This window comes from Amblyraja radiata, chromosome 8 (assembly GCF_010909765.2).
Source record: "Amblyraja radiata isolate CabotCenter1 chromosome 8, sAmbRad1.1.pri, whole genome shotgun sequence".
NCBI classification, from domain to species: domain Eukaryota; kingdom Metazoa; phylum Chordata; class Chondrichthyes; order Rajiformes; family Rajidae; genus Amblyraja; species Amblyraja radiata.
The window spans coordinates 31,980,713-32,003,629 of record NC_045963.1 but is presented as its reverse complement, the minus strand read 5'-3'; the positions used below and the strand labels follow the sequence as shown (position 1 = coordinate 32,003,629).

General features: G+C 41.2%; 1 protein-coding gene across 1 annotated transcript in view; it reads left to right on the top strand.

Annotated features, from left to right (window-relative positions):
- The window catches only part of lrpprc (leucine rich pentatricopeptide repeat containing), a 152,929-nt gene that overhangs the window by 86,577 nt on the left and 43,435 nt on the right, over positions 1 to 22,917 (top strand). The window contains exons 24-27 of the mRNA XM_033025505.1: positions 7,019 to 7,143; positions 9,961 to 10,067; positions 21,998 to 22,066; positions 22,308 to 22,398. Of these exons, the coding sequence (XP_032881396.1) occupies positions 7,019 to 7,143; positions 9,961 to 10,067; positions 21,998 to 22,066; positions 22,308 to 22,398 (392 nt within the window). The remainder of the gene's footprint in view (positions 1 to 7,018; positions 7,144 to 9,960; positions 10,068 to 21,997; positions 22,067 to 22,307; positions 22,399 to 22,917) is intronic.

The following is a 22,917-nucleotide window of genomic DNA, read 5'->3' as shown; positions in this document are numbered from 1 at the left end:
CAGCACTCTATCCACTGTTAAATTCATTAGTTTTAAGATTAAAGGGGGAACTTTTCAAAACAATTATTGCCATTTAAATATATTTGTTAAATGACAAACTGGGTGATGGTGTCCTGCAAGCTGAACACAATTTCATCAACATTTTACCTTATTACAGTTTTGAATATGTGAATTTTTAATGATTTGGTGTAATATATTTGAAGTGGATTTTTGCTTGATTGGTTAATCTCAAAATCTTGGCATCAGTAATTTTAGAAATGTATATTTTGGATTTTCATTGCATTTCTATTTACTTATCTAAAGGTTGACAGCTTATGTCAATTTCAGGGGAAACTAACTTGTATGTTGCTAAGTCGAGCAGTATAAAGCAATACAAATTTACATAGACAATTGAAATGACATGATCATTGAACCGCTCTGCATTAATGACAGTATCCACTGACATTAATTCAGCTTCCTCACATGGGCCGGGTTTAAAAACTCCTTCAAGATGGCTTCTCTTATGTCGTCATCAACATTTTGAATTAGACACACAAATATGCACTTTTTTTCATTTTTGAGGGCAGTGGATGGTAAATTTGCACGGCTACATGGATTGTGTGATACAATGATACAATAGGGTACAATTATTTTGGTAGTGCTTTTTGATATGAAATAGTCAAAGTCACTTTTTTGCCATTGGTAACAGGAAAGAGGAAAATTGCATACTGGTGGTTAACATGAAGACAAATCCAATGTGCACGTCTTACTAAATTCTAGAAAATGAAATTACAATTCCTTAGGTAATCAGCTGAACCAAACACATCTTAGTTTTGTTCTATTTCTGCTTTTAAAGTAGTGCCTCATTGGGGTGCATCAATATGTTTGCACCCTACATAACTCAGCATTCTTATGCAAGACAACAGACAGAAATAAATATATCTGAGGCATTATTACAACAAAGCATGAACTCATTTGTGTACTTTCCAAAGGAATTCATTGTAAAGCAATCAATCACAGACATCCAAGTTGTTTGTTTTATTCTGATTTATGGTCCTATCCTAGCTGGGAGCGAACATGGAATGAACTATAAAATTAATCGGTCATCTTTCCAGACATCTTGTTCGATTCTACAACAGGCAACATGTGACAACATTTTATCAGGGGATTAAATTGCATCTGGAGTGAATAGAGCATTCATGTTGAGAGTCCCAGCTTGGAGAGGCTTGGAACAATTGTAGCACTAGGTCAAAAGCAGGTGTTGGCTAAAGTGGAGATTTGAGATGCATTGCTAGGCAGTATGGAGGAAATGCTCAGGATTACTGCTCACCTCTCTGTTCTAGGAGTGCCGGGTATGGACAAAGTGCAGAGGTGTTCCATTCTTCCACTCAGGCATTCCTGTCCTTAATTAGCTCTTCAGATTGTCAAGCCTGTCAGCTCAGCACTTCAGGAGCATGATTGAAGTGTCAATTCAGAATGTAAACAATTGAGCTTACTCTCGTCTATAAGGTATACGGAGTAAAATTATCATGCCATTCAAAGTATTGTTTTGAGAATGGGGCTTTATATTTAAGTAGTTGCTAATGAAATATTTTGATGGGGGAGGGGAGGGCAACAAGTAAATGCATAGGTAAGAGAAAAAGGACACCAGCTTCTCCCAAATGAACACAACTATCAGCCACGACTAATTAAGAACGAAGTGTTATTGTAAATATCGTGAGATATTTCGTTAGTCTGACAGATATACAATGGATTAATAGCACAGCCATGGCCTTCACTATCTACTTTGCATATTTTGACCAGAGGCAGTAATTTGTAAGAACAAGTATTTCACACTGAAAATACTTGATCCTTAAAGTTTTTTCTCATTTTTATCCTACCGAGTCACAGCACAGAAATGAAACTTTAGTTGTTGCAAATGTATTCCTTCCCTTCCCCCTATTTCAAACTGTGTTCTAATGATAGTGAAGACTTCAGTGTAGCTTGCTTTATTTTTTAAACTCGTTCTATTTTGCAATTATGAATTTAGCATCATCGGCGATGAAGGACAAAAGTAGTTCATTTGCTTTGCGGAGACAGGACACTGATAAGGTGATTTTTCGTCAAGGATCATTGGGTTGTAATTAAGTTGCATTCATGGCTATTGCATTTTGAAGGATGATTGGTAAATGACAGGCTTCATGTGCTTAGCACGGACAGCGCTAGCAATTTTTTCTGTCCCTGTCAGAAAATCCTGTTGAGGCTGATAATGTAAATGCAGCATATTATTCCGAACAAAAGAGCAGGGAAATGAGCTATCTTGTCTAGTCATTCAGTTGTTTAACAGTGACTTCCAGTTAGACTTAATTGGTTGGAAAGCACTTGACATGTGAAGTTACAGCTATTTCGAAAGCGTGTTTGAGTAAATTTTAAAGTAAGTGACAGCTAAATTGTACCTAGGGAAATTATAAAGCCTTCAACACAGTTAATTTTTTGAGGATTAGTTGTAATTGCAACACCAGTCTCCTTGAAGATTCCTCATTATGTCTAATGAACAGAGAAACATTTAGCTCAGTAAAGAGCCAGTCCTTTAAATGTATGATTGTGCAAAGCTGATTGTACCATGTAGAATTGATTTCCCTGTACACTAACATCTGATTTAGATTTGCAGATTGGGATTTGTTACAGAAGAGTTTCTTTTTGCTTTCAGTTTCTTTCTCTTCCACCATCCCCCATTTTATTTTGCTCCTTTCCCTGAGGTTTTCAGCTTCGAAAGACGCTTTTCAATCAGTAAAACTGTCATGAATTGCCACTTAACTGAAGCTTTTAACGTAACGTTACCACACGGCAATTAAAATCAACAGTCGACAGTGTTTCCTTACATTATATAAAAATGAACTGTCTCTTGCTCTTCCATTGTAAACTTCTTCATCACTGAATAAGTGGGGCTAAGCAGTTGAATAGCAGCTGTAAGCTTTTCACTGCAGTGCTCTATTGTTTGTCTCGTATGTTGCTTTTATTTAGTTGCACCATCTATTCACAGATAAAAATCAACCTGTAATTTTGTCTTCATACAAAATGACAAAAATTTGAATGTCTCAGTACGATTCCACTCAGTGTACTGTAAACATGGCTTGAGAAGGGTATAAGGTACATATCTATCAGGAGAAGCCCCATTTACATGGAAGAAAAATACTGTTCGAGTGTAATGCTCCCAATTTAGTTCATTTTTGTACTTGAGACGGGTTTTTTTCCCCCGCAATTTTTAGTGGTTGCTTTAACAGGCATTTAATGATGGCAGTGGAAATGCTTTTAATTTGTTATTATTCAATTCTCAACCAGCCAAGCAGGTAAGGAATTTGGAATCTGAGAGGAATAACTTGGGCTGTTCCCTAATAGTGAAGCCATGCATGGTTTTTTTTCCTGGTAATATTATTGAACACACATAGCCTTTCAAATTGAGAGATTAAGCCAATAGTATCACTAGTATAATCAATTTACAAATAAATATCAATTTGGCAACATGTTGTCATTCAAGATAAGCAAACTGGTGAAATGGCAGACTTGGGAAATTTAGCTCTGGAAAATAGATTTGCAATTTGGATCTGGAAAAGCTTGACTGGTAGTATGCACCAAAGTCATTTGATTTTTCTTTAAATGAGAATTGTGACTTAAAGCCTCTAGAGCAAGAACTTATCAAAGCACAGGTTGGCCACATTTCAATACATTTGAAAACATAATTCCATCAACTTGAACAAGTGTAATGATTAGGATGAGAGAATTTTTAAGTTGCTACACTTAATGCAAGTGGCAATATGATTTTATGTTAAAGGACTATGAACCAGATAGTGATGATCGTACTGAGTGTACAGGATAAACTGTTGAGTGATGGAACAATTCTAGGTTTTGCCTAAACGATCAGATCTGAATTGTATGAAAATTATTTTGTATAATTATTAAAATGCAGAATTAATACTTTTTTGTCCTAAAACACCTAGAAGCCTGTTTTCTTTGATTATTAGTTATGAAAGTGGTTTGCACCTTGTAAAAGCAGCACTTAATTCATTTTGACAACCACCTCCATGTTGATATCTTCACTTTCATCTCAGCCTTGGGAACATGCTTCAGCATTCGTTTAAACAGTGTGAATTCTATTGTTTTGCTACTGATCCTATTTACTTTTCCTTTGTTTCTTGTTCAGATTACCCAAATACCATGGAACCTCATTGTCATGCTCATTCCTGCCTTAAGATTTAAAATCTGCATCCTTTCACTAAACCAATTTAATTGCTTGTGGAAGAATGGCACCTCTGCCCCTACCTTCATTTGTTAATTACTTATTACATTCTTGAGTCTTCTCATGGTCCATTCATTGTAATGCCCTATTTTAGGCATCAAACCCTCAACCAAACTGTAAATAGCTGTACATTTTTGAGATTTGCATACTCAATACTATCTCTTTCCTGGCGTTTATGCAATAATTTCTCGATTAAAACCCTTGTTCCCATGTACCACTGTTCTTACACCATTGGCACTGTAACCTCCTCCAGATTCATTTAAAGCTGAGGTGCATAGGGATTTTTTTTGGAGGATGATAGAACCTTGGAGATGTGTGGAGTCGGGAATGCTGGAAGCATTTATAGAGAAGGTGGATAAGGATTTTAAGGATTCTGGAATTGGGAACTACATGCAATTGGCACAGAAGAGGAATTAAGCCTTGGGCACATCAGCCATAATATCAGCCATCAGACAGGACAGAGTTGTGGGGCCAGGTCCTATCTTGTGCGTGCATTCCTATCTCCTCGCACCTTTTGATTCAAGTGTTTTGCCCACACTGGCAGAATCATTAACATTGGTCCTTCACAAGAAAATTTAAATAATGTAACAACTGTTAAAATTAAAGCTCTATTTGTCATCAGCAAGTTATAATAAGATATTTTCCTGTTCAAATTTATGATTCTACTTATTTCTGAGGGTGGTGGAAAGAAATAATTTATAAATTGTATATATAAAAAAGCAATAATGCAGATATCTGGGCAGGAGCTGGACTTCAAGGGTAATTTCAGGAATCGAGTAACAACCTTTCCATTTCCCTTTCTGCACCCTTTCCAGCTTAAAGGGGAAATCTTTTAGGACTGAGATGAGAAGTGGTGAATCTCTGGAATTCTCTGTCACAGAATGTAGTTGAGGCCAGTTCATTGGCTATATTTAAGAGGGGGTTAGATGTGGCCCTTGTGGCTAAAGGGATCAGGGGGTATGGAGAGAAAGCAGGTACAGGATACTGAGTTGGATGATCAGCCATGATCATATTGAATGGCGGTGCAGGCTCGAAGGGCCGAATGGCCTACTCCTGCACCTATTTTCTATGTTAACAACATCTTTCCTATAAAAGGGTGACTAAACATGGCCCCACGAATGCTTTGCACAACTGTGACATAACCTCCCAACTTCCATACTCAATACTTTGACTGATGAAGCCCAATGTACCAAAAGCCGCTTTGACTCCCTACCTACCTGTGATACCACTTTCAAGGGACTATGTACCTACATTCTTAGATCCATCTCTTCTACAACACTCCCCAGAGCCCTACCATTCACTGCGTAGGCCCTGCCCTGGTTAGACTTCCCAAAATCCAATACCATGCACTTATCTGTATTAAACTCCATTAAGCATTCCACAGCCCTGCCCAACCAAACAAGATCCTTCTGCAATTTTTTGATAACCATCTTCGCTATCTACAATACCACTCACTTTAGTGTAATTTGCAAACTTACTAATCATGCCTTGTATGTTCTCATCCAAATAATTGATATGGATGAAAAACAGCAATGAGCCCAGTACGGAACCCTGAGGCACACCACCCGTCACCGCCTCTGGTCTGGAAAAACAACTTCCACCCTTTTGCTTCCTTCCATGAAGCCAATTTTCTATCCAGCCAGCTAGCTCTCCTTGGATCCCATGCAATTTAACCTACCAGAGCAGCCTACCATGCAGAACCTTGTCAAATGCTTTGCTGAAATCCATATATACAAATTCTACAGCTCTGCCTTCATCAACCTTTTTGGTTACATCTTCAAAAATTCCCAGTCAGATTTGTGCGACATGATCTCCCACGTTCAAAACCATGCTGAATATCCCTAATCAGCCTTGTTCATCTAAATACATGTATATCCTATCCCTCTGGTAACTTTACGACCACAGATATTCGACATATAAGATTATTAAGGGTTTGGACACGCTAGAGACAGGAAACATGTTCCCGATGTTGGGGGAGTCCAGAACCAGGGGCCACAGTTTAAGAATAAGGGGTAAGCCATTTAGAATGGAGATGAGGAAACACTTTTTCCACACAGAGTTGTGAGTTTGTGGAATTCTCTGCCTCAGAGGGTGGTGGAGGCCGGTTCTCTGGATACTTTCAAGAGGGAACTAGATAGTGCTCTTAAAGATAGCGGAGCCAGGGGATATAGGGAGAAGGCAGGAACGGAGTACTGATTGGGGATGATCAGCCATGATCTCATTGAATGGCGGTGCTGGCTCGTAGGGCCGAATGGCCTACTCCTGCACCTACTGTCTATTGACTCACTGACCAATGCTTTTCCTTGCAGTCCTTCTTAAATAGAGGATCATCATTTGCCTCCCTCCAGTCTTCCGGCCCCTCACCCGTATTTAATGATCTCATAAATCTCAGCCAGGGCACCTGCAATTTTTTCTCCAATTATGTAATACTTTCTGATGCCAAAAGAGCATTTGTGGGTGAGGGGCAACCTGGTAAAAGTGGAAAAAGTTGAATTTATGAATTGGAATGTGATAAAAAGGACCAATTCTTTTTGCAGAATAATTGGTATCTGAACAATCAGTCTGAAGAATGGTCCTGACCTAAATTGTCACCTATAGATGGTCTCCTCAGATGCTGCCTGATCCGCAGGGCCATTCCAGCACACTTTCTCTTTTGTATCTTGGTGGACGCATTAACACAAAGTTCTATAATCATTTTTGATTATTGCCTTCTATCAAAAAATGTTTCATTATGTTACTGAGGCTTGTTTGATTCTGTTGCAGGGGGAATATACCCGCAGCACTAGATGCAATTATCGATTGTCACAAGAGATACAACCAGATGCCGAGACTCCATGATGTATTGTGCAAGTTGGTTGAGCAGGGAGACACCGATCTGTTGCAAAAAGGTAACGATGGATGAGATTCTGTAAAAGTATACCTGTAAATATCTTTCTATATTTCCCAAATCCTCTGCCTATCACTCAATTGATTAGAATTGCGTTGCTCAAATTATTGTCTTTTAAAAACAGACCTGTGAAATATTCTGAGATAATCGGGGCTTTGATAGATGATTTGATTTCACTAGAATGGAATAGATTTGGAATATAATTTAAGTGTTAATGTGTGAAATCATTGTTATAAGGCACTGTTACAGTGGCTTGCAAAAGTTTTCATATCCCTTGAACTTTTCCACATTTTGTCACGTTACAACCACAAACGTAAATGTATTTTATTGGGATTTTATGTGATAGACCAACACAAAGTGGTGCATAATTGTGAAGTGGAAGGAAAATGATACATGGTTTTCAAATTTTTTTACAAATAAAAAACTGAAAAGTGTGGCGTGCAAAAGTATTCAGCCCCCCTGAGTCAATACTTTGTAGAACCACCTTTCGCTGCAATTACAGCTGCAAGTCTTTTGGGGTATGTCTCTACCAGCTTTGCACATTTTTGCCCATTCTTCTTTGCAAAATAGCTCAAGCTCAGTCAGATTGGATGGAGAGCGTCTGTGAACAGCAATTTTCAAGTCTTGCCAGAGATTCTCAATTGGATTTAGGTCTGGACTTTGACTGGGCCATTCTAACACATGAATATGCTTTGACCTAAACCATTCCATTGTAGCTCTGGCTGTATGTTTAGGGTCGTTGTCCTGCTGGAAGGTGAACCTCCGCCCCAGTCTCAAGTCTTTTGCAGACTCTAACAGGTTTTCTTCCAAGATTGCCCTGTATTTGGCTCCATCCATCTTCCCATCAACTCTGACCAGCTTCCCTGTCCCTGCTGAAGAAAAGCATCCCCACAGCACAATGCTGCCACCACCATGTTTCACAGTGGGGATGGTGTGTTTCAGGGTGATGTGCAGTGTTAGTTTTCCGCCACACATAGCGTTTTGCATTTAGGCCAAAAACATCAATTTTGGTCTCATCTGACCAGAGCACCTTCCTCCACATGTTTGCTGTGTCCCCCACATGGCTTGTGGCAAACTGCAAATGGGACTTCTTATGGCTTTTTTTCAACAATGGCTTTCTTCTTGCCACTCTTCCATAAAGGCCCGATTTGTGGAGTGCACGACTAATAGTTGTCTGTGGACAGATTCTCCCACCTGAGCTGTGGATCTCTGCAGCTCCTCCAGAGTTACCATGGGCCTCTTGGCTGCTTCTCTGATCAATGCTCTCCTTGCCCGGCCTGTCAGTTTAGGTGGACGGCCATGTCTTGGTAGGTTTGCAGTTGTGCCATACTCCTTCCATTTTTGGATGATGGATTGAACAGTGCTCCGTGAGATGTTCAAAGCTTGGGATATTTTTTTATATCCTAACCCTGCTTTAAACTTCTCCACAACTTTATCCCTGACCTGTCTGGTGTGTTCCTTGGGCTTCATGATGCTGTTTGTTCACTAATGTTCTCTAACAAACCTCTGAGGCCTTCATAGAACAGCTGTATTTATACTGAGATTAGATTACACACAAGTGGACTCTATTTACTAATTAGGTGACTTCTGAAGGCAATTGGTTGCACTGGATTTTATTTTGGGGTATCAGAGTAAAGGGGGCTGAATACTTTTGCACGCCACACTTTTCAGTTTTTTATTTGTAAAAATATTTGAAAACCATGTATCATTTTCCTTCCACTTCACAATTATGCGCCACTTTGTGTTGGTCTATTACATAAAATCCCAATAAAATACATTTACGTTTGTGGTTGTAATGTGACAAAATGTGGAAAAGTTCAAGGGTTATGAAAACTTTTGCAAGCCACTGTATATGTGGACAAAGCTATTTGGTAAAACAGAGAATCACTTTTTGATATGAAACTTTTATATCAAAGTACTTTTATCCCTATGGAAGGCAATTTTCACATATTGTCACTTCTATTTCATGAAATTATGGCATTTCCAAAAATAATTAAGCAATAAAGGAAATGTTGGTTAAAATCTAATTTGGGTTAAAAAAAGTGCACACTGGAAGCCAGTGCTTCAAGTGCACACTGGAAGCCATTGTCATGGAAACATTGGTTCAATTTAATATAGTTTGTGAATGTCAGATAATATTTTGAAGTGCAGCTATTATGCTGGGAATGCTTATGCTTAAGATTTTGGATGTTGCCTATTGACATTTATATTTGCATTTATACCATTAACTAGTTATACCGTTTCAGTGGAGAGATTCAATCTACATTTGAGTACTTAAGATCCTTCAGAGAATCTTCTAAGCAGGCTGGGTTTGTATTGAGAAAAGCAATTTTCAAAACTCTGGAAGTTGATAATTAGCAAATTGTTCATTCCAACCTAAAGCTTGAATTAAAATAGAGTTGTCGTGTTTTCCATTCCTAAGACACGTTGTATTTTGATGACATGGAAGGTGTCAGGAAGGTCTCATGAAATTGCATAGATTAATTCAGTCGTAACTGGACCTGTTATGACAAAGAAAGTGAAGATGATGAATCAAAAGTTACTAGGTTAAGGTTATAAGACAAAGGTTATACTAGGTTATAAGATAAAGACTGTTACTCGATTCCTGAAATTACCCTTGAGCTGCGTCCAGCTCCTGACTGGATATCTGCATTATTGTTTTATATGCATAATTTATAAATTATTTATTTCCACCGCCCTCAGAAATTAGTAGAACTGTGAATTTTAACAGAAAAATATCTGATTTCTTGCTGATATATATGAAAAATAAAGCTTTAATTTTACTAGTTACATTATTTAATGTTTTCTGTGCACGCAGCTATGGATTTTGTGAACCAAGAGCGAGGTGAAATGACAATGCTATATGACCTCTTTTTCGCTTTTCTTCATACTGGGAAATACAAAGAGGCAAGAAAAATTATTGAGGTGGGACTTCATCCTATTATGCTTTTCACACAGCTATTTTAGTTGGAACAATGATCATCAATTAATATGCTGCACCTGAAATGAGTATTAGTCTTAATTCTGACTGATGCAATTTAGTCTATAAATTGAATAATGTTAACCTTATTAGTGGTGATAAGTGCAGAATTTCTTTTTTGATGTCTACATGATGTTGGAGGAAGAATTATAGCCATTGTTTCTGTTAGATGTTATTCAAATTTAAATATTTTTCTTAGCTCCGCTTGATTAAGTTGCTCCTTTTTACCAAATATTATGCTTGCATATTAAACCTGCCATTGTGGAAAAATTAATTTAAACCACCAGTCCTGGGTGTATAAAGTTCTTAATCCCCTTTACTGATCAATTCTTTTGTTGTGCTTAAAAGCAGTGGAATTTAATTTGCTGCAGACAGAGGGTGAATCTGGTCAGATTTACTGCAGGACATGTCTAGCAGCAAATAATCAGCCAGTCTGATGCAGCATCATATTAAATTCAACTGTACTTTCCTGTAATTCCTTAAGCAGCTTATGATCAGCCAGAGGTGACTGATCACTCAACTAAATTTTGCATACTGTTTCTAGTCTTGATTAAAATCTTACAAAGCAATATAAAGGGATATGTTGGAAGAAAATTGTCTGCTTGTCCAGCTTTTACATTTGCTTTTCTTGGGAGTGATGAGCTTAATAGGTTTTATGATTTAATAGGACATTGTAGGTGCCTAATTTCTGAAGAATTGGCATGTTTAATTTTTATCATGATGGAAATCAAAAAATGTGGAGGCGTTGTCTTTTTCACAATAATAGATTGGCATTCTGCTGGCAGAGTTGTTATGCACAACAGGATTTTGCCATTTGGTCCTTCAACACTGTTATACCCTTCAATTGGTCCTCTGATCTGTACATCTGTTTTATCCACATTTATACTCTATTTCTTACTATTCTTGGATTTCCACTACCCCTTGTACCCCTTGTGAAAATAGTACTTTAACTCCTGAATAGCATGGCTTTAATTTTAAGACTGTGCCCCTTATTTGGGATTCCCACGGAAGAGGAAATTGTTTCTCGCAATCTATGTTGAATCTTTGATCTTTTTTAATATCTCTATGGGAATACTCTCTCCACTGTAATTTGTTGATTTTCCAAATTAAATTTACGGCTGCAGACAACAGTGGCACATCTGGTAGAGTTGTTCCCTCACAGTGGCAGAGACCCAGGTTCCGTCCCGACCTGGAATGTTGTCTGTGTGAAGTTTCCCCATTCTTCCTGTGACTGCGTGGGTTTCCTCCAGGTCCTCCAGTTTCCTCCCATTGCCCCAAATGCCTAGAGAGTGGATGAGAAAGTGGGATAAAAATAGGACTAGTGCGAACAGGTGATCAATGACCGTGTGGTCTATGTGCTGAAGTGCTTTTTCCAGGCTGTACCTCTAAGCTAAAAACTACACGTTAAACTACATCAATGAGGTACCATCGAAAAGTAGAAAAATAGGTGCAGGAGTAGGGCATTCGGGCCTTCTAGCCAGCACCGCCATTCAATATGATCATGGCTAATCATCTAAAATTAGTACCCTGTTCCTGCTTTTTCTCCATATCCCTTGATTCCTTCAGCCCTAAGAGCTAAATTTACTCTTGATGGAAGAAACTTAAGAGAATACCTTGTGGGTGAAGTCCATGTCAGTTTCTTGGCTTTGGGTATTATTTGGATTATTTTTTGTATTAATGGCATTAATTTGACAAGCAGCAACGTTGCACAATGTCTTTGTTCATACCAAATCTACAGATATAATGTTAATTTGTTAGATTTTCCCAGAATGTTTTTTTTTTTGTTATTTTATTATGTGACCAATTATGAGGTTCTTTAAAATTAAAAGGGAAAAAAAGGAGAGGAGGTTATATGGCAGAAGAAGGGAGAGGGGTAAGGCTATGTAGTTATGAACCCCCCCCCCCCCCTACACATAACTACTACTCTACACTTCTACTCTACACATAACTACCCCCTCCCCATGCCCCATCTGGACTCATCAACCTGTTTGTCTCATACCTCCTCCTGTCTTTTCATCTCTGGCTTTTGTCCAACTATTTTCATATCAAAAAACCACCTTCATGTGTATCATCCTATTACCTTCCAGGCTTTTTCGTGCCCCTCCTCTCTTCCAGCTTTCCTTCTCTCCCTCCTCACAATCAGCCTGAAGAAGGGCCCCGAACGGAAACATCACCTATCTGTGTTCTCCAGAGATGTTGCCTGACCCTTTGAGTTATTCCAGCACTTTGTTTTTGTTTATAAAATACAAAGCTAGGTGACAAAATAGTCAACCACACAGCAGCCAAATGACAGTCATCCACCATAATCTCAACTCAGTTTGTGCTGCGTAAATTGATGCTGATATTACACTTCATTTTGAGTGATTAATTTTTGTCAGCCTTTACTGCCTTAAATTTCGGCACAAATTTATTCAGGCAAGAACACTTTATACATCTCTTTAAATGGTTATGTGGAAGTTCCATTACAATTCAATTTCCTTGTTGTAAGTTATACTGATATTAATTACAAATTATGTCTTTGAATTGGCACAATCTTAATATTAAATAAATAATTGACAGTTAAAATAGACAGACGATAATGTCATCTGTTTCACAAAAAGGTACTGGAAGTAGACAAATCAGTTAGAATTTATGGAAAAGTAAGATTGGTTATGATACCTTTTTGTATGTACTTAAGATGAGCAGTTGCTATTACTATACAAAATAACTGGCATGAATGGCTATCTTATTGAAGAAAGGAGTGGTTTCAATCAAAAGAACAATAACATTGGAACTTTTAGTTCATTTGTATTTGGGTTGTTCACACTACTACTGCAACTAGGTTTTTTCTCTTAATAAAACACTCCCACTCTACATGCCATGAGAATATCACAACATTTATTTCACTGATATTTAGGATAACATATAAACAGGTGATATGTATGCTGACTGATTTATTAGGGAAGAGATAGAAAAAGGGTTGTACTTATTTCAAATGCAAATTTGATTTATTTCAAGGTATACATTGTGATTGGTTTTGAGGAATCTAAGATATAAGGTAACAAACGCTAACATGTTTGGCAGAAATGGTTCACTTTAACTTGATGGTTCACGAAGCTCCTTTCTCATAACATTTCCTTTCCTCATAAAATATAGGGAAGCCAATCAATATCTTTGGTTCCCACTGTTAAATTCTCTTCACACCAACTGTTGGAATTGGAACCAGAATGGTCACAACCATGTTTGACAATGAGAAGAGTATCTGACTACGAATTCCTATCATAACTAATGCTTCTTGCTTCCACCTCCACTTGACCATCCGCCACCCCTTTCCTCAGTTCGTCTGCAAAAACCTTCAACCTTGCCTTTGTTACTTCCAGATCTGGCTATTTATCTTTTAATTATAAGTTGGCTTTTTATTTTGTACCCTGCAAAAACTTGTTTAATTCAAAACTTTGTTCCAATGCTGCCAATTTCTTTTCATCCATGTTCATCCACATACTAGCGCTTTCAGTGACCTTTTAACTTGAATTCCCTTCAAATATTTTTACCATTCTTTAAGATGCTCATTAAAACCTGCTGACCAAGTCTTTGGCAATTGTTTCTGAAGTCCCATGTAGCTCCATGTCAATTTTTTAGTTTTGATGGCTTGATAGCACACTTGAAAGGCACTACACAAGATCAGGTTACAGTGTAATGCAGAGTAATGAGCAGTGAATAAATGTTGTGGTTTGTTATCCCCTCTTGCGGTAATGAAAATACCGTAGTCATATCTGGTAAATGTTAGGGATTTTGGTCTACTTCCATCAACTATCTTTTATTCTTTTAACTTTATTCTTTTGGTGACAATCATATGAAATTTGATGTCTATGATGAGGAATTTTATTTTAATTTTGCTAGATTGTTTTATGCACGTGATTTGAGAGGAAACATCATTGTAAAGGACAAAGGGATGAAATTGTATAATATCAAGAAGTTTTTAAATGGCTAAATCCAAACAGCTATATCTGACAGAAAGTTATCTATGCCTTGAGTATATTAGTCCATGTTTTATGCTCTGAAATTATAATTGATATGTTATGCAAGGAAAAATAATTAATGCTTCTGGAAACCATGGAGTAAAACATTTGCTGCATTGGTACAAAATTAATTCAGAAGTTTTTCTCTAACATCACTGGAAAGTACCAATACTCAGCGGTATAGTCTATTCAAATGCTATTATACAATTATATGTTTGGCTAGATCCTTTATATGTTTATAATAATAAGTGTTTATGCAAGGAAGAGTAAACTCATGCCTAGATTAAAGGATCCTCAAGAACATATTAGCAAATAAAGGAGAAAGAAGAGGTTGAACATTAAGTGTGTATTGGGCTGGATGGAGGAACAATCAATCTAAATACTGGAAATGAATCTGGGATGAGGATGAGTTGGTGTGAAATGTATACAGAAGAAATTAAATATCAGGTGCATTCTGTAATGGAGCCTGAATGGTCTGATCTCTGGTTTCTTTGAAAGATTTGCAAGGTTGCTGTGTTAATGTGTTTGTTTCCTTGAATAACTTACATTTGCAGGATATTTATTGCAGCTAGGTCCAGTAATGAAACTGATGCTGAGTTGGCTACATGACTGCCAACATTGGGTGAGAGTTGGGAGTGAGAAATTGCGAGAGACCAAGCCCGAGGGAGCATAGCGACCGGGGTGGGGGGGTGGGAGGAGGGTGTTTTCCCCTCCCCCCTCCCGTTGGTACGGGGCTTTTGCATTTTTCAGCTTGAAATTGTGCAATATGGTGCATACTGTAGCAAGTCTTTTAACTTACACTTGAATGCAATATATATGCTTTAAATTGGATTAGCTATGAATAAGGTTAGACTAAATTACATTCCTGATTACTTTCCACAGTAGAGCCCAGGCTCTGATCAACACGTGCAGCACATGACTGATCTTAGTGTATTCATGTATGGAAATCAGATTATAATCAAACACGGCCTATGTTGACCAACGTGGGTCTCACTGCAAACCGGGTACTACGCCTGACCCTGACTCCAGTTGCATACCTTCTCTCATTCCTGACCCTGAGTCCAGCCTTACACCTGCCCCCCCCCCCCCCCCCTATTCTACCCTGATCATAGCTGCTTACCTGCTTAGGTTCCCAGTGCTGAACACTCCCCTGGTCCCAGCTTTGACTGCATACCTAGTACTATTCCGGACCTTGACTCTGGATGCACACTTGGCCTTGCTCCTAGCCCCTCTGTGCTGACAATATATCTGGCCCTCACATAAAGCCCCATATCTGACCCCCTGGACTTAACCTATTACGTTCAAGTCCACAGGTGCTTATCTAATGCAGTAATCTTTTATGGGGCACTTCACAGACCATTTGTTACATCCATTGGCTTCCTTGTTGTCTAACATGCTAGTTACTTTGTCAAATAAGTCATCAATTGGTTGAACACAATTTATCATCCATAAAATTATATTCACTCAGCTGTATAAGTAGTCTGTTACCATTTCTTTCATTTTCCTAACAAACTGGCCTGAAGTCATTTTCACCTCCAATATTTTCAGTATTTTGCTGTCTTCCTCTCAGCAGGAAAATTTTTCCTGCAGTTACAGTAAGTGAAAATCTAGCATGCAAGCAGGGTGCTTTCTCCAACCATTCACATTTGAAGTCCACTATCTTCCACCGTTTCTACCCAGTGCTTGGTACTTACTTCCAGCAGTCATTGGTTGTCCTCCAGGATGCACCGAGCCGCAGCCTGATCCATGCTGGTCACCTGGGCGAATTTGGCACAGAGACTCTCACGGCAGCGGCACAACGCTTCCGATGCCTCTGATGGCCCGGGACTCTTGCACTGAGGCTGCTCCATGGCCGGAGTTGCAGTGAGCAACTCGCGAGCCCAGCAAACACTCACCATCCCCACTCCCCGTCCGCACATGTCCCCGCCGCTGCTTCTGCTTCCAACACCCGTGGCCCATGCAGTTGATATTAGTTTTGACATTTTCGTTGATCACAGAATTTCTCACGACAGAGCGTGAGAAATTTGTGATCAGCATGAGAATTTGGCAAAATGCGTGATTCTCACGCTCAATGCATGGGAGTTGGCAACCCTGCCTCTATAATCCCCCTATCTTCCCCCCCCCCTCTCTCTCTCCCCCTCTCTCTCTCCCCCACCCTCTGTTCTCCCTCTCTTTCTCTCCTCTCTTTCTCTCCCACCCACCTCACTCTTCCCCCTCTCTCTCTCCCCTCTCTTCCACTCTCGCTCCTCTCGCCCCCTCTCTCCCCTCCCTCTCTCTCTCTCCCCTCTCTCTGCTCTCTCTCCCTCTCTGTCTCTCCCTCTCTCTCTTCTCAACCCTCTCTCTCTCCCCTGTCTCCCCCCTCTCTCTCTCCCCTTCCCTCTCTTCTCTCTCCCCCTCTCTCTCCTCTCTTCCCCTCTCTCCATTCTCTCTCCCCCTCTCTCTCTCCCGCCTCTTTCCCCCCTCTCTCTCTCTTCCCCCTCTCTCCCCTCACCTCTCCCCCATCTCTCGCTTCCTCTCTCCTCTCTCTCTCCACCCTCTCCTCCTCTCTCCTCTCTCTCTCCCCCTCTCTTTCCCCTAACTCTCTCTTCCCCTAACTCTCTCTCCCTCGCTCTCTCCCCCTCTCTCTTTCTCCCCCCTTCTCTTTCTCCCCCTCTCTCTCCCTCTCTCTCCCCTTGCTCTCTCTCCACACACTCTCTCCCCCTCTCTCTCTCACCTCTCTCTCTCACACCTCTCTCTCTCACCTCTCTCTCTCTACCCTCTCTCTCCTCGATAACAATCAGCACGGGAGCACCTCAAGGCTGCGTGCTCAGCACCCTGCTGTACTCACTCTATACTCATGACTGCGTAGCCGGTCATAATGCGAACTCCATCATCAAGTTCGCTGACGACACCACTGTTGTGGAACGTATCACTGATGGGGATGAGTCAGAGTATAGAAGAGAGATCGAGCAACTGTCCATATGGTGCCAGCACAATAACTTGGCCCTCAACACCAGCAAAACTAAGGAACTGATTGTGGACTTTGGAAGGAGTAGGATGGGGCCCACAGTCCAGTATATATATGGTTGAAAGGGTCAAGAGCTTCAAATTCCTGGGCGTGCACATCTCTGAAGATCTTTCCTGATCTGAGAACACTGATGCAATTATTAAGAAAGCACATCAGCGCCTCTACTTCCTGAGAAGATTACGGAGAGTCGGTTTGTCAAGGAGGACTCTCTCTAACTTCTACATGTGCACAGTAGAGAGCATGCAGACCGGTTGCATCGTGGCTTGGTTCGGCAACTTGAGCGCCCTGGAGAGGAAAAGACTACAAAAAGTAGCAAACACTGCCCAGTCCATCATCGGCTCTGACCTCCCTTCCATCGAGGGGATCTATCGCAGTCGCTGCCTCAAAAAGGCTGGCAGTATCATCAAGGACCCACACCATCCTGGCCACACACTCATCTCCCTGCTACCTTCAGGTAGAAGGTACAGGAGCTTGAAGACTGCAACAACCAGGTTCAGGAATAGCTACTTCCCCACAGCCATCAGGCTATTAAACATGGCTCGGACAAAACTCTGAATATTAATAGCCCATTATCTGTTATTTGCACTTTATCCGTTTATGTATTCATGTGTTTATTAATGGTATATGGACACACTGATCTGTTTTGTAGTCAATGCCTACTATGTTCTGTTGTGCTGAAGCAAGGCAAGAATTGCATTGTCCTATCAGGGACACATGACTCACTTGAACTTGAACTTCCTCTCTCCCCCACATCTCTCCCCCATTTCTCCCTCCCACTTCACTTACTCTCTCTACCCTCTCTCTCCCCTCTTTCTCTTCTGTCTCTCTCCTCTTTCTCTTTGCCCCCCTCCTCTCTCCCTCTTTCCCCCGTTTCTCTCTTTCCCCCCTCTCTCCCTCTTCCCCCCTCTCTTTTACCACCTCTCTCTTCCCCCTCTCTCTCCCCCCTCCCTCTCCCCTTCTCTCCTCCCCTCTCTCCTTCTTCTCCACCCCCTCTCTCTCCCATCTCTCTTCCCTCTCTCTCTTCATTTCTCCCTCCTCTTTCTCCCCCCTCTCTCTTTTACCACCCCTCTCTCTTCCCCCTCTCTCCCTCCCCCTCTCTTCCCCCTCTCTCCCACCTCACTCTCCCCACTCTCCTCTCTCTTCCCCCTCTCCCTCCGCTCTCCCTCCTCTCCTCTCTCTCCCCACTCTCCCCCCCTCTGTCTCACCCCTTCTCTCTCTCCCTACTGTCTCCCTGTTTCCTTTCCCTCTCTCTCTCCCCCTCCCTTTGAGAGTCTCTGTCCCTTCGGCACAGAGACTCTCACGGCAGCGGCACAACGCTTCCGACGCCTCCGACGGCCCGGGACTTGCACTGGGTCTGCTCCATGGCCGGAGCTGCAGCGAGCCACTCGCCAGCCCCGCAAACACTCGCCAGCCCGGCAAACAATCGCCAGCCCCGGCTCCCCACATCTGTACCCGCCCACTGCTTCCATTCCTCCCTCAGCCCCGGCTCTCCAACACCCGCGGCCCATGCAGTTTATATGAGTTTTGACATTTTCGTTGATCACAGAATTTCTCACAACAGAGCGTGAGACATTTGTGATCAGCGTGAGAAGTTCAGTTATAGACTTAAATGCAGAGGAAGCTTGCACAATTCAAAGAGAAGTTTCCAAAAATAGATGTAGAGTAAAATTGCAATTGGCATTTAGTTGTAGTAACATCCATCATTTGTATTTGGTTGTTCAGCATTTGTCCGCTTTTGAAATGCGTAGTCTGCACTACAACAACGACTGTCTAATGAGGACTTTTTTTTTTAATCAGGATTTGCGAAGCATTGACTTTTCTCTTGAAGTTTTTGTTATGAACCCCTTCTAGATTTTGAAATAGATAGAATAAATAGGAAGAGGTGTCAGTGTGATTCGAAGAGACCTGATCAATTTAGAATATGTTGTTATTTCAGTACGTGTAAACTAATGTGGAGTGTCAGGCAACTTCCTACTGTTGGTATAATTTAAACTGCAAAATTGCATGAAATGGATGTTTTGTGTTGCAGGTCATTGCCACTGATACCATTCTGTCGTTCATAAGATAACTTGATAGTAAAGCACTACTTAGTATTTGAGCAATAAGCTGTAAATGTGGAACATCCACTGAGGTTAGGAGATTTGGTTAAGCTGACCTAGATGTTCTTTTGAGGATTGAGACTTAGGGTAAGTGAAAAACTGTTCTCAATATCAGATGAAACTGAAGGATATCTGCATTTATTGCTTAGCCGTCCTTGAAATGACAGACGCATCAATCAAATCTAAACACAGGGGATTTGATGTTGTGGATTTATGTATTGTTGAGATCAGTGTCGTTTGTATAGACAAAGATATTGAAAGTTGTAATCAAATGTACTATTTGTTCTGTACCTAAACTCAAATTCCATTTAATTTTCAGGATTCATTGATGTAACATTTAGCTTCATGCTATGAGTTGTATGTAAACCTACTTTAAATACTGCAGTAAAATTAATAACTTTCTCATCTCCCTCAAACCAGGAATTCTAAACTTGTGGACAACTTTTGGATTACAGGTGCACAACCTTTTATCCGAAAGCCTTGGGACCAGACACTTTTCGTAATTCAGAATTTGTCGGTCTTCGGAATGGAATTTTTTTAGCGTAGATTTTAATGGCTGGCTCAGTGGTAGAGTGCTCGGCTCATATCCGCAAGGTCGCGAGTTTGCGCCTTGATCCCGGCAGTAAACTCGGTCGCGTGTTTGAGTCTTCAATGTAGTTTTTTCTTGCAGAATAAATGTTTGTATGAAATGCAGTGTAGGAGAGGTGTACTGACTGTGTGGGCAGAACTTTGGAAGTGATTGCCCACCAGTCTAAAAAGTCGCTGTGTCTCCCTGTCCCTGGGATAGCAGGAGGCGATCAAACAGCACAATACCCCCCTCCCCCTCCAACTCCAGAGGAATCCGCTCCCCGATGGGCCGCTACGGCGACAAGTGGCAGTTTGCCCACAGCCCGAGCTGCGCCCCCTCATCCGCCACCCCAAGAACAAGACGTACCTTGCACACCATCAGCTTCTGCCCCTACGTGTTCCTCTGGAGTTGGAGCGGGGCTGGGCTGGGCTGCTGTTGGCTGTGGGTCTCTGGGATCTCCGTGCTTGCAGTGGGCCTGGGGGTCGGTGTCCCGTTGGTCCTGACGTCTCCGGCCACCCCCCTGGACTGGAGCTGAGACTGGAAACTGTACCGCCCTTGCCCCCTCCCTCTGCAACTGCAAACAACCCCACTCTCCTGCAAGGGTGGTACAGTTCCCGGAGGATGGCAGGTGGACGGAGACGTCAAGACCAACAGGAACTCGCTCCCCGATGGGCCCCTACGACGCCCCGAGCTGCGCCCCGTCATCCGCAACCCAGGTTCCTCTGTAGTTGGAGTGGGGCTGGGCTGGGCTGCTGTTGGCTGTGGGTCTCTGGGATCTCCGTGCTTGCAGTGGGCCTGGGGGTCGGTGTCCCGATGAGGGGGCGCAGCTCGGGGAACGGCTTCTGGTGGTCCTGACGTCTCCGGCCAGTTTGCAGTTTTCCTCTGGAGTTGGAACGGGGCTGGGCTGCTGCTGGCTGTGGGTCTCTGGGATCTCCGTGCTTGCAGTGGGCCTGGGGGTCGGTGTCCCGTTGGTCCTGCTGCAATCGCCGACGTGAAGACAGTGCAAAGCCCCCGCGCCGGTGCAATGGGCGGGGAGCTGGAGAGGGGAGGGAAGGGGTCACACACATGGCCGGGAAGCAGAGGGGTGTAGGTGGGGTGAAACTGAAGGGAGCGACAATCTGCTGCTGCCTGCCCCGCTGAGTTAAAAAGTTCCCACGCAAGACTCACGAAACACTGTGTATCGTGAGTCTACCGTGGGAACGTTTTAACTCAGCGGGCAGGCAGCAGCAGATTGTCAATTATTAACCCTCCCGCGCAATATACCCTCACCTTCTCTTTTATGAATGGGGATTTAGTTCCCCTTTCTTCGAGGACCGACCGGAGGTTCCGCTGTCACCTCTGCGGGCCGCCCTCGGTGAACGTTTTCAAGGACCTTTCTTCAAGGACCGAAAAAATGGCCGCTATTCGGAGGTTTTCGTTATTTGGATCTTCGGATAAAAGGTTGTGCACCTGTATTACCAAATTCATTTGATTTTGTTTCTGTTGGAGCAATACATGTTTATTTAAATCCCCAAATGTAAACATTTTTGGAAGTTTGGCATTTCAATATGATAGTAAATGTAACAAATTAATTTGAAAAACATTTTAATGAACAGTTAAATAGAAATTGTAAACCCTATAGGATATCTTTGTCAATTGAAGTGAATGCATAAAATCTTATTAAACTGTATACCAATAATCTCAGGTTCATTAAATATAGTCAGAGCCATATAGCATGGAAACAGGACCTTCGACCCAACTTGACGATACTGACAAAGATGCCCCATTCACACTAGTTTCACCTGCCCACATTTGGCCCATATCCTCTCAGCCCTTTCTATCCATGTACCTGTCCAAATATCTTTTAACTAACATTATTATATTTCCTGCCTCAACTACCTCCTCTGGCAGCTCGTTCCATATACCTATCACCCTCTGTGGAACAAATATCTTGAACCTGTGTTATACATGTGTGGCAGAAAAATATCTGATTATTAAAACTCCTGTGCAGCTGAATTCCAGCTCGGATTTGCATGCACTTTTAAAGTAGGATTGGTTCCGTACTAATTGTTACTATAGTCATCAGTTTCCCGCGGTAATATTGTGCTGAAGAATGTGATCATCTCGTGCAAATACTAAAACAGCCATATGAATTCATGTATTCATTTTGTAATACCGTAGTAGCATCCTATTTTTGCCTCTTAAATTATTCCTTGTCCTGCAGACACCTGGCCTGAGAGCACGTCCAGGGAGACTTCAGTGGTTTGCCGACAAGTGCACAGCCACAAATCAGGTAGGTCAGCTGAGTGATTTCAGTTGATCAAATTTCAGATAAAAATCAATGTGATATCTGGTAAATCGGAGATTGGGGATATCCAAAGGTACATGTTATTGCATGTATACCATCCAAATAGTAAATCTGGACTGCAGCCCTTTTATTTAAGAAAAAGATTTCTAACTTGGAAAAACTTACAAAATACATCTGTTAAGAAATTTACGTCATATTTTTGAATATTTTTAATTTTTGTTTTTAGGTTGAAGCACTCGAGAACATGGTAGAAATGACGCAGAAACTATTTGAATGTGACAGGGATCAAATGTACTACTATCTTATGAAATTTTTCAGTAAGTGGACTTCTAAATTGTCACTAAATCTTGAGGACCAATGGAGATAACACAGTCAAGTCTTTTTTCACAAATCTTGAAGCTCGACATAACGTTGTTTCAGATGGCGTTTGTCTCGATTCTTTAGAGTAGATGAGGCTGACTACAGCATTAAAGCTCTCGATCAGAATAGCCAAAAATGTGTAATTATAATGTACTTTTTGACAACTGACACTTGGATCATCCCACTATAACTCTGACACATTTATTTTAACCCTCCTTGAATGATGGGGGTTGGCCAGAAGAACAAAATTGGCAGATGATTGTTACTGAGCTTTTACTGACCTTGTCGTCATTAATTTAGTAAATAGTGAAATTGGAATGGCTTGCTTTGTTTGAAAGGAAATTGCATCGCATAAAAAAATGCAACTATAATCTGGAAAATATTTTTCTTTAAGGGTTGTGCATATTCCTCATTCTTCATGTGTTTATAGTACTAGATGAAATGTGAGTGTTTCACAAATGTGTACACATTGCAAT